The sequence below is a fragment of the Ceratina calcarata genome, unplaced genomic scaffold (assembly GCF_001652005.2).
Source record: "Ceratina calcarata isolate Rehan_Ccalc_2016 unplaced genomic scaffold, ASM165200v1 scaffold115.2, whole genome shotgun sequence".
NCBI lineage: Eukaryota > Metazoa > Arthropoda > Insecta > Hymenoptera > Apidae > Ceratina > Ceratina calcarata.
Genome location: NW_017132446.1, coordinates 1,145,334 through 1,157,284, shown reverse-complemented (window position 1 = coordinate 1,157,284; position 11,951 = coordinate 1,145,334). Strand labels below are relative to the sequence as shown.

At 47.1% G+C, this 11,951-nt stretch overlaps 1 protein-coding gene across 2 annotated transcripts in view; it reads right to left on the bottom strand.

Moving 5' to 3' along the window:
- Positions 1-10: 10 nt before the first annotated feature.
- LOC108623621 (POU domain, class 2, transcription factor 2) overlaps positions 11-11,951 on the bottom strand; it is a 90,975-nt gene continuing 79,034 nt past the window's right edge. Inside the window, exons 5-9 of one of the 2 annotated variants that reach the window (XM_026812740.1) lie at positions 8,225-8,361; positions 7,284-7,643; positions 4,335-4,654; positions 3,963-4,259; positions 11-3,881 (exon numbers count right to left, since the gene is read on the bottom strand). In XM_026812740.1, coding sequence (XP_026668541.1) covers positions 3,629-3,881; positions 3,963-4,259; positions 4,335-4,654; positions 7,284-7,643; positions 8,225-8,361 — 1,367 coding nt within the window. In that variant the 3' untranslated portion in view covers positions 11-3,628. The remainder of the gene's footprint in view (positions 3,882-3,962; positions 4,260-4,334; positions 4,655-7,283; positions 7,644-8,224; positions 8,362-11,951) is intronic. The other variant, XM_026812744.1, reaches the window with a different exon arrangement.

Genomic DNA, 11,951 nt, shown 5'->3' with positions numbered 1-11,951 from the left:
AATAATAATCACTGTAATGTGTCTATCGCTCGCGGGACACGTCGGCACATCGAGGCCCGCGAAACTGAATAAAAGTCAATGACACGTCGATCAAAGGGTGCGGGGGTCCCTAATCGTTTTCTCGACTATCTACAAAAGTAAAAGACACTGTACATCTCGGAGAATAAGTGGAAGAAGGGTAAACGGGGTAAGAAGGAAAATATGTTCCTCTCTCATTCTCGCACGTTCTCTTCCCATTGCCGCGTGTGTCGATCGCGTTCTCTGGCGTTTGCACACCCGCTCGTCGCGTATAATATTTTATAAAACGTCTATGAAACGCACTCGGAACGGGTGCTCTAGGAACTCTTATTTCTTTATATCTCTCTTTGCGGGATTCGCTCTCTCATTCGCGCTTGTCTCGTTACATTTGGTCCACGACTCGGTAAGATAACGGGCTCGAAATTAAAGGAAAAAAGTGAACGAAGTTAAAGATCGGCTGGTAGAATGCGGGGCGATTCAAAGTTGTACAATTACGAGGCTCGGTCATGTGAAAAAGATGAGAGCAGATTTTACGTGTGTCTGGGTGCGTGAGCGATTTAATCCTTTCGCTACAGCGGTCCGCGCGGCGGAGTACACATTGCGTGGACGCACGGTCGTCAGCGTTCGAGGTCAAGTCTTTCGTCTCAAGCCATTGTAACACTGCTTTTAGAAGCAAAATAATTTTTATTCACAGCAGTGTATTTGTATATGATAATGAATGAAGTAAGACCGAAACTGCAAGCCCAGTAAATACGAAATTTTGTGCCGGGTAACTATAATCACCCGTAGTGTGCAGTAAACGCTTTGTACCACTTATAGTCACGCTTAGTAGCGAAAGGATTAAGAACGAAAGGACGCGCGTGATCGATATGAGATCTCGTCTCGTACGCGTATACATACATACATATTACATACATACACAGATAGGTACAGGTGTTGTATCATTATATTATATATAATCGCACGTACCTACGCGATACGCCGGAACGACCAAAACGCGTTTCAACGTACCGCGTCGCATAGACTGCATGTTCTCGTAGAAAATTACATATAATATACGTACACCGCGCTAGTGTTACGCACATACCCTTCCGGTTAACGCATGCTCGATGCCATTGTACATGAAATATTCATAAAACGAAAGATCTTGCAACAAATGTACAAACGGGCTCGTTCCGGGTTGACGTCGTTGATCGCAAGAGTCGAGGGATCGATAAATAAGTTTGGTCGGCCGCGTTGTTATCGCCGGTTTATCTTTAAAACCGATAATAAGTCTAGAATTCCTTATCATAGTACATACTCGTGTTATCATCAATAAATATAAATTGAAATTAATCAAGACGAACGGTGAATGAAAGGAAAACGAACTACGTTAATCCCTCGAGCTTACTATCATCGTCGCGTCAACGTGGACGATCTACGATTAAGGATCACTTATTTAGTAATAAGAAACGATAGTCACCATGGGAACAGATCTGCCGCGGATTCACCCGATTCTCTCTCTCTCTCTCTCTCTCTCTCTATTATTTACAATGCGTTTACTTTATACATTTATGTATATTTATACATGCACATATGTATATTCTCCGATGCTGACCAGTTACCTTTTTTGCGATGTCTCTGCATGCGGACGAGCGCAACGTAACTTACAAGTATATCGACGATTCTTATCAATTAGAAACTTCTACGTACGCAACACATTCCTCTTACCGAACGTTAATCATTATTTACCCTCTCGTCGTCGTGGAACATCGCAGCTCTTAAATAGTCACCGGAAGTTCACCTCGAAGTGTCTATTCAATTGCGGTTTATCATAGGAGAGCCCGATGAACTTCAAAATACAGTGCCACTAGCCCCTCGAACTATAAACGCGTTCGATCGAACCGTGCAAACGTATACGAACTACATTGAATAATTCGTGTGCTTATATATACACGCAGAGACGTTATCTACAACATGATCCCCGTGTCTGTCTGAGAAATCGAGAACACAAGCGCGAACTCCTGTTCATCTTCCTGGGAATCCTATCTTTCATTAATTTTTAAATATCACGCGTGCTTGACGGTACTTTGGCTTGAATAACTACGATCCATCGAAAAACGGACGAGGAGCTCGACGACCGGGACGAACGAGCCACCCCCGTGTTCTCGTCGATTTTAAATTCGTTATTACGCTGTACAGACTCGAGACGTGGATATGTATGACGACAGACACGCAAATTATGTACAACCTTATGTATTGTCGGACCTCGCCGCATGATCGCCACCGACAAGGGAGCTTCCAGCTTTCAAATCGGAAACGCATCTAATTTTTTAACAGCAATGTGCAATAAACTGTGACACAGCATTGGGCAATCTATTTTCGTAGGAATATCCTTCAGGTGGCAGTGAGCCTTCGGGCTTCTTCACATTAGTTGCAGTTATTTGGAGATGAGTTTTCGATTTTAGAAGTTTCCCTTGCGAGCGGCGCGAAAACCCTGCTTACCACGGAGAGGCGAGTACCTCTGAAGAACGTTCGCCTTCTTTCGACGAAACCGTCGCGATTGATCACGCGTGCTACGGCGGGAAGATTAATCGTTCCTTCGACGTGTCAATCGTCGTGGTTTGGATCGCATCGCCGCGTTCACTAATCGCGTTTCAATTTCAAACAGTTCAAAGGAGCATTTAAAATTGCTAAACAGTGAAGATAAAATTTTATATGTGTCGAAAAAGAAAAGTTAACGAACCAGTTCGTAATTACATGTATCTTCGCATGATTCCTCTCGCGATAAAGACTGCGTGATAATTTAAATAGCAAGCTGTAGAAACTGATTGAGGGCCCGTTTTACGGCGGCTCGCGGTTAATTGGATTTTGTAATTAATGAGCAGCGGCAACGATCCTGTACCATCTGTTACGAATGAAGATCTCAAAGTCGTTTCTCCTTCATGGATCAATTTTTAAACAAGTTCAAAGATAAATGCAAAAAGGACTCGAAAACCAATCGCTGATAATTGTTTTGATACTTCGAGATCTTCGTTCTTTAATTATTCGAACTAACGCGACGCGACGTTTCAAATCGAAGATGGATATATAATACTGAGACGAATACGAAACGTTTGACGATCTTGATTCGCTGTCTTTGGACATTGTCAAATTTCCTAGCTGCACCTTCAGATGATAATACGTACAAGAATCTCCTGTGAATGTTCCGTTCGTCTCTTCTTCGCGATTCGTATACTCTTCGTGAAATAGTTTACACCTTGCTCCTCCAATGACACAAGCGAGACCAGCGAAGCTCGCTGTCTCAGTGAATCCTCCTCGTTTCAAAGACTGGACATAAGATCGCATCTCCGTACCAAGATATGTTTCGTGTCATCAACTGGATCGCTCCAGCTTCTCCTGTTTCGCTCCCGTGACCGTGTACTGCTCGAATCTGCCAAATTCCCTTTGGCAGCGAAACACCGTCGGTGGGCACGTCGTCCGGGTCATCGTCATCGACGGACCGCGTCGCGGATTAATGATAAAACTCGGGTAGATTGCACAAACGTCGTTGTTGTGGCTGTTGATGCGGTGGCTGTTGATGGTGCTGATGAAAAATAGCGTCCCCCTGATGGTGGGTGGGCTGCTGGTGTCACTCGTGCGACTTCCCGCTCAACGGATGGTAGTTGCCGCCTGCGGAAGCCACTAGGGCTAACGGTAGCGGCGAGCCGAGGGGTGTGGGGTGAGGATGCGAGTGACCTATACTCGAAGAGTGCGTCGTAAGAGCCAAGGGACTACCAGAGATAGAACTCGCGAGAGAGGCGAACACCGAAGGTGCCGGCGACGCCATCGTCGGGCTGCCCATCGCTGCCGTCGGCGGGTTGATCCTTTTCTCTTTCTGCCGCCTGAAATAAAACAGAACAAGAAAAATGATAATTGAATTAGACAAATTCGAGGAAGCTTCGAGGAGAATGTCAAGGACTGACCTATTGCAAAACCACACCCGAACGACTTCCTTCTCCATCGTCAAACTATCCGCCAGTACGGTGATTTCCTCGGAGGTGGGCTTCGGATTCTGCATGAAGGCTTTCTCCAGAGCTACCCTCACGCTAGTTTCTATCGACGTCCTTTTCTTCCGCCGCCTGCCGATGGCTTCCGGTGTAGTCAGCGGGTTCGCGAGGGCGTTCGGGTTGTTTAAGGTGTTGTCCGCGTCTTCTAGCCATTTTTGGAGGAGCGGCTTCAGCTTGCACATGTTTTTGAACGAAAGGTTCAGCGCCTCGAACCTGTGAAATGAAGACGATTGATTCATAGAATATATCGGATTACGACAGACCGGAGACACTAAAACAAAAAAATACCTGGAGATGGTCGTTTGAGAGAAGTCGTTGCCGTAAAGCTTGCCCATGGCGAGGCCGACGTCGCCCTGGGTGAAACCGAGCTTGATCCGCCTCTGTTTGAACGTCTTAGCGAACTGTTCCAATTCCTCGAGGTCCGTCGTCTCCTCCGGCGAGGGCTCCAGTCTCGGAGGCGGCTGCTTCACAGCCGGAGGAGTGCCAGGAGGTGGCGGCGACCTTTGCTGCGCCAAGCCTCGACCGACCAACCCACCGCTACCCTGAAGAGCCTGCTGCTTCTGGAGAGCTTGCAACTGCTGGGCTGCCTGGGCAACTGCTTGCTGCACCTATTCGCATACCACAACATATTTTTTTCACTGAACATATTTTATTTCTTTCGACCGTCTTTGGAATTCGCGATTTGGGAAACGCAAGTTTTCACAGTCTGCCGTACCTGCATGGACTGCGAGCGATGACTCGGTCTTGAGGAGAAGCCACCGCTCTGCAACAGCCCCTGCAAGACGTTTCAAGACCATTTTCTACTTATTATTTCATCTTCTTGCGCTTGTGGAGAATTTAAATGACCGAAGACTGCGATAAAGTGTTTCGATGCAATTTTAACACGATCGCAATCACTGTTTTAACCGAGGAAAAACGGTTTTGCACTTCTGTCCAAAACCCTATCGCTTATTGAGGCGATCTTTTGACCCCAGCTCGAGACAAATGACACACGTCGAACCGAGCTGCCCCGCGCGGAGGATTAAGCGGTTTCCATTCGAAAGGCGACACGTGTTGCGCTCGTGGACAGGTACATACGTACGCGGGGAAGTCGTTCGAGGGACCGATCGATTATCTTCACCCTTTTCTTAACCAGATGCCCGATCACCAGAATAAGGGGCTCGTGCGAAACGCAGCCCCGGGGAGGGAAAGGGTTCTCAGGTCCTCTGGTCGCGTGTCGTTTATGCTTATTGTCGTGACCGCGAAGACACCCTGCGGAAGGGTGCCCGGAATACCGCCACGTGCCGGCAGGTTGAACGAATCACAATGATATTCACCTGCGCGCTTCCGCGTCTGCTAATTAATCGTTCCACTAACTGAACGAGATATGGAAAATATCAATTTAAATTGTTTTATATTAATATGAAGAGTAGAAAGCATGACCGGTTATATTCTATGAGAATCCGATTTCGCCAAACTAAATAGTGAAAGCGATAGGGTATCTGCGATACAATTCTAATCTCGTCGATGGACGTCGTCGATAAGAACGTTTGGAAAGTGGATGGAACGATACCGATCCAGGAAACGGAGGAACGAGATCATTCCGACCGACCGCGAAGCTTGAGTCGTTACGTGTCAGCTGGTTGCTCCTAAATATAAATCTTTGTTACATCATGCGTGTAACCCCTTGAAAGGGTACGGGGGACAGGTTACGATCCACTCGACGGAAGGGTTACGCGATCCGAGGTCGTGTGCGAGTCTACTTTTCTAATCCCGCGACTGTTCTCAAAAGGATAAAGAATCCGAGGGGGTTGATTCGACGCAAACCGAGGAAGGAGACGAGGGAGGGAAAAGAAACAGCCTGGCCACGTGTGAGGTAACAAAAGGCACCCCGTGGCAAGGTGCCGAAGGGTCCCGATGGATCTCCTTGTTGCACCTTTCAAAAGGAGACACGGAAGACCCGGCTTTAATGCTCGCGGCTCTACGTACCACCGGGACGGGCCATTAAATCTGCTCAAGTTCGAAGTCGTTTTGTTAGTCTTTCCAGGACGTTACGTGCACGCGATCCACGTGACGAAATCTATAGAAATTTTTTTCGTAAACGCGAAGGAACCCGAGGCCCCCATTCAACCCCCGTCGGACCGGTAGAGGGGGTGGAATCGTTTCGGGATCCAGGAAGCCAGATCGTTTTTCATGTCCCCGGAAATATTGATTTTTCTCCGTTCGATCCGGAGGGAACAAAACGAGGGAAATTCTTTACGGCAGCTGACGAGAACGCATTTGCTTTCCATTTTTTACTACGATAGATCGGGTGTCCCATCTTTTTGTATTAGAACGTTAAAAGATTCGAGAGAATCGTTGCCATTTCGAAGTAACAGAGGATATTTCTATCGTTCTATTTTCATTGACGAGACAACGATATCGACGTGAACGAGGCAGGTAGCATCGAGTAAAAGCGAACCGAATAAGGAAAAATTAATTATCTGATCCAATATTATATTTCCACTCTTCCACCTGAACTGCGATTTCTACGAAATTAATGATTCATAGTTATTATACGATTTATTGAATCGTTTCGATCCAAGTGATTTACTAATTTGGAGTGCTCGCTAGATAGACACTTGAAAGTACGTCGCGGTAAGAAAACGCGGGGCCAAACGAGCAGAAATCCTGTCCCTTTGTGACAACTCCAGCCGGCTATCTCGGCGTCAAATCGAGCAGACCGTCCCCCGAAGAATAAGACGTCTCTGCTTCTCTTTTCGGCCTGCCGATCAGATACCGCAAGGACTCGTCCTCGTCTTTCGACTCGTGCTCATCTACCTTCCTCTCCCCCGATTCGAATCGAATTCGCATCGAGTAGTCAGTAGGTAATTCGGTGGAGTACCCGCCGCGCCGGAAGGAACAAAGCCGCTGCGATGGAATTCGAGTGCGCGATGAATTTGTTCACGCCTCGAGCGAGATACGAAACGCGTTGCTTTATTCGCCGGAGAAATAGGATTCTTTTGCTGATCTTTCACGTTCCGTCCTTACAACTTTATTCTCCGTTTTCGCAAATAGAAGTCGAATTTTAAAATAGAACGAACACGAGCTTCCGACTGACTAATAGTCCGCGAATCTTTATGCAAAATAAGACGTTTCTGGTAGCCATTTAAAGAGACGTTTCAAATTTTGCAGATTGAGTTATTTTATAAACCCGCAAAATTCGCAGCTTATTAATTAAAAAATACAGGAATCATGATTACAAAAATATTAACGAACCTGATTTTGGAGGAAAAATTGCGCCTGGGCTGGTAGTTGGCCAGCCGCGGCTGAATTCGCTTGCTGGAACATCGCTAGCTGCTGCAGTTGCTGTTGCAACGACTGTTGCTGCTGCTGGAACGTCGACGCCAACGCTTGAATCTCCTGAGGTCCGAGTGCGCCTAAGGAACCGTGCATCAGCAACTGCTGACTGACCAATTGAGCAGCCAGCGCTGCTTGCGAGTTACCGCTGGTTTGCTGTCCGGTCGCGTGTTGCTGTTGCTGATGACTACCGGTTATCTGGCTGCTGATCCCGGAACTCGGAGACGAGGCGCTGCCGCTGGTTCCGCTGCTACTATTGCGATGCGACACGTCTGTGACCTATAGAGATATTTCAGAAAAATTAACATTGTCGCGATGAAACGTTGCCAGCAATTCTAGCTCAGTCTTTTAGATTTATTAATGACAGATACTTAATTATCATTTTTCTGCGCATTATTGCAAAATTCGTTCTCGTATTTCGTCTGAAGAATTTGAAGATTAAAGCACATTATGTGATCGTTCGGAAGAATTTCGTGGGAGAAATCGAAGGAATCGCGCGCGAGGTCACCCTCCCTAATATTACAGAGTAAACGGCATCGAACAAAGCCGTGTTTACACTCGACCAGGTCAGGATATTGGTCACTACCGTCCATCCTGCGCTTTTGTGTTTTATAAAACGCGCACCCCTGCCCGGCCGCCCCCTTTCCGTCGCCCGTTTCTCGTATAGTGGCTTCCTCTATTTATTTGCCAAATATTGGACGGGGCCACTTTTTGCGCTGTTCGTCGGTAACTAAAAAATCGAACCTGCCTGCGGACAAGGGAGAATTTCGGACGGAAACGCCGCCGGAAGTTGTAATTCCCGGCGTTACCAGTGTCTCTCGATGTTCTCTGTTCAAATAATGAAACGGTGGTGTACTCACCAGATTGAGGGCTTCCCTGTCCGAGTCCATGGAGTCATGATCGAGGTTCGCTTCCGTGACATCCTGAATATCGCTGGTGATGCTCCTATCGTCACCGCTGAGCTCGGGCCCGTCGACCTCGCCGTGAAGGTCCGCATCTTTAAAAAACAAGAGATCCGATATGAATCACGTCTAATGAAAAGTTAATCGGAGAGGCGAGATAAAATTTGATGAAGGGATGAAATCGAAGTGTGCCGGCTCCCCGTTAAGGGAGGCAAATCGTACAATTGTTGTTGTTCTGCGGTCTGTACTTCTGCAGATGGAAACGCGTAGGGGTAGAAGTCGGTGTGCTGGTCGCATGAAGTCGCATATCAGCAAAAATCATCCTCGGGTCTTCGAGGAAGACCATCTTAGCCTGGTGTGCCCTGGAGGATCCCCGTGGCCCGGTCACATCGAGCTGGTTCCAAAGATCCAGCACGACGGTCGACGACCGTGAACTTTTCGCAACTCCACGAATCAACTACGTATTACCTCGAACACCCGCTCCCTCGGCATCGCGAGGAAGTTAGAATATTTTAAATCACCAAATCCCTTGTAACAACTTCATGAATATCCGATGATTCAAATATGTATGACAATAAGTTAACGACATGAATATTTAACACCGTTCACTGTCGGTACCAATACTTATGATTCACGGTGGAGACCGAAGGCCACAGGAAACCCCGCGGTCCTCGTCGAAGGGCCGATACAGAACGAATGTTGGAATGACGCAACGAAATCGTGCCCCTGAGGACGAACCAACCCCCTCTTCGGCACCCCGTAACCCTGAATGGGCTTCGATCCCATTGGTCCCGAGTGTTGGAGCTGTCGCGCGATTGGACAACCCTTTGACCCTTTATTTCTGCCCCTAGCAGCGCGAAACAACCCTTCGTGCATCCATCATCGTATCTCGTGACCCGGACTCCCTCGCCACCCTTTCCTTCGTCTTTTGCGCCCCCAAAAAAGGGGTACGCGACGGATAATGGCACGGAACCGATTCGTTCGGTTCGAGAAAACGAGCTTACGGCATTGCTCCTGCGCGAGCATAACGGTTTTTAATAATAATTACTTCGATACGCAGTACGACACGGGGGTCGTTCCTCCGTTTTCCAAAGGAGATTTACAACGGCTGTGATCGATTACAGCTTACCATATAACAGCTTAAAGTATAACGAGAGATTGCGGGTTTTGGTTTTACCAAATTTCAATGACTATTGTAGGAAGATAAGGGTCAGCGCACCAACGCGTCGAAGAAAGGAAGTCGCTTAGCCACTCGGGCCATCGAACTTTCCCATGGCGTGACAAAGACCACACGAGGATAAACGCGATCGCGAAATACGTAAAGAGACCGAGTCGACAGGTGGGGATGTGCTGTGGGACAAAACTTAGGGTTGTGGAAAAAAATTTCAAAATTCTGTGAATCCAACGCAAAAGTTTCCCCGATGTTCTGCCCCGGTTTTCGCTCCTCCGAGCATCTGCGCCTTCATACCTGACGTGGATTCCCCTAAAACGGTGGAAAAAAAACGACGGGTCAGGTAGAACGGGCCTGAAACGTGGCGATGCCACCGTATTGGTGGATTCATTATAAAATTTCAGTTACTGGTCCTGGTTCTCCTCGCACAGTCGATTACATCCCCGTCCTCCGTCTTCCCGCCCCTCGAGAAAACGCGAGACGCAAAAAGCAGGTACACACACTGATACGTTATACGCACGCACACGGAGAACGTTTCCCTTTTCACCCCTGAATTTGCATCGTCGATTCCCCTCTTTTCATCGAAAATCACGCTTTTTTTTCCGCCGTGAGAATCTCCACGCGATCTTCCGAAAGAGGAGAAAGGATTTTGGGGTGAATTCCGTTGGTTACCAGTTTTCCACCCCTTTTCGTGACGTCTCGTTCCAAAAAACTAACGTTTATCGACGTCTACCGAGCCGCCAGGTGCGAACTCATCCGCCAACGGATGCCTAGATAAGGCAACCGACGTTTCTTTCTCTCTCCGCTATCGACGCGACGCGTTTGCGAAGGATTCGACCTAGGAGAAAAATGCAACGAACGTTTTACGAAGCTTCTGGTAGGATAGGTGCTACCAGGAGGACGGAAGGCTGCCATGCCGGTGAAAGAAACGTTGGTCCCAACGGTTTTTCAACGAACTCTCGAGAGCAGAAGAATATTTTTACACGCACGAAATTTATGAAACTATAAGAGCGACAATTAATGTGCACCGTTAGAGGCAGAAAACGGTCTGAGAAACGAGACGGTATCTCGAAACGGGATCCTGGACGCCTCTTTTGTCCCGCATCTGCATAAAACCGTCGTTCGAAATAGACGACGATGCAGGCGCCCATGCAATTTCTAGCCATTGGTGCCCGTTTAACGTTCGCACGAATGACATAGTGACCGTCTATCCATCACCCACCCACGCTTCCACGCGGATCGGGCCTACTGCACCCATACATGCGACAGAAGGGGCTTCTAGGGGGCTGCAGCTGGACGCAACGACCTTCGGTGATTCTCTCTTTTCTATAAAACGAAGGGAGAACCTGACCTGTAGCCAAGTCCAGATTCAGGGAAACGTGTATAGAACGCATCACGTACGTCAGGTGATAAAACGGTACAATGAGACACCTGAGCTGAACGATGTTTGGACGTTTTTCGGATTCCCGGGAAATCTGGTCTTCTGATCGACGGAAAAGATTATAGCATTTAACAGTTGCACGAATAACAAATATGAATATCGTCGAATTATACCAGAAGGGGAAATTGATTCATCTCGTATCTATTTAAATTCGTATGACGCATGCGATAATTCGCTGTTGCGAAACCATGAAATATCGAAAATTCGTATAATAATAGGTATATTTCTATCTAATTCAGAATGCAACCGGACTGAATAGCGTCAGCTTTCTCCATCCACGACGCAACAATCGCCACGAAGAAGTTCCATTTTCTCGATGAATTCTACCGTGCGACACAAAGCTCCTCCGTTTTGCGTGGGATCGCGCCGATGTTTTTGTCCGCCGAGGCGAGAATAGAGAAGGGCCGAGACCGCCTTTTCTCGTGATCTACATAAAATATCGATTCCTTCGGCGTTCTGGAAAAATATCGACGAGTCACGAACGCACGAATCATCCTGTCTCCCTTCCTCCAACATGAACCACCGCATATCTCGTGAAACCGACTCTTCGCGGTTTAACGAACGGCATCACAAAGGAGAAATCGTTATTTTCACGGGTCTGCCCGATTTCGCGGTCACATCCCTTGTCCCGCGCCCCTCTCACCTCGGCTACGCCCTCCGACCGGCCCTCGTTTTGCTCAATTTACTCCAAACTCTTCCTTTCGTCCCTTCTTTTGTTTCTTCACTCTGCATTCTTTCTGCATCTGCCGTCTTTCATTTTTTTGATCTTCTCTGATCTCAATGTAGCAATCTTTTCTTAAGGATGTATAGGCTATATACATAAACAATGCTAGCACTTTGAATTTGTTATTATAGATTCGTATTACTATTACAAAGCTACCTCTAAAATTTTAAATCAATTGACGGGTTTTTTGAAAAATTATAGTGACTTAAACTTTGTATGTACTCTTATGGTAATCAGCAGTAACCCAAAGAAAACTTTCTGCTATTTGGTGTGCGAAATTGGAAGAAACAACTGACTTGAGGAAATACAAGCCTAAAAATTCTGAAATTTTTGACGCCTTTTAGAATAT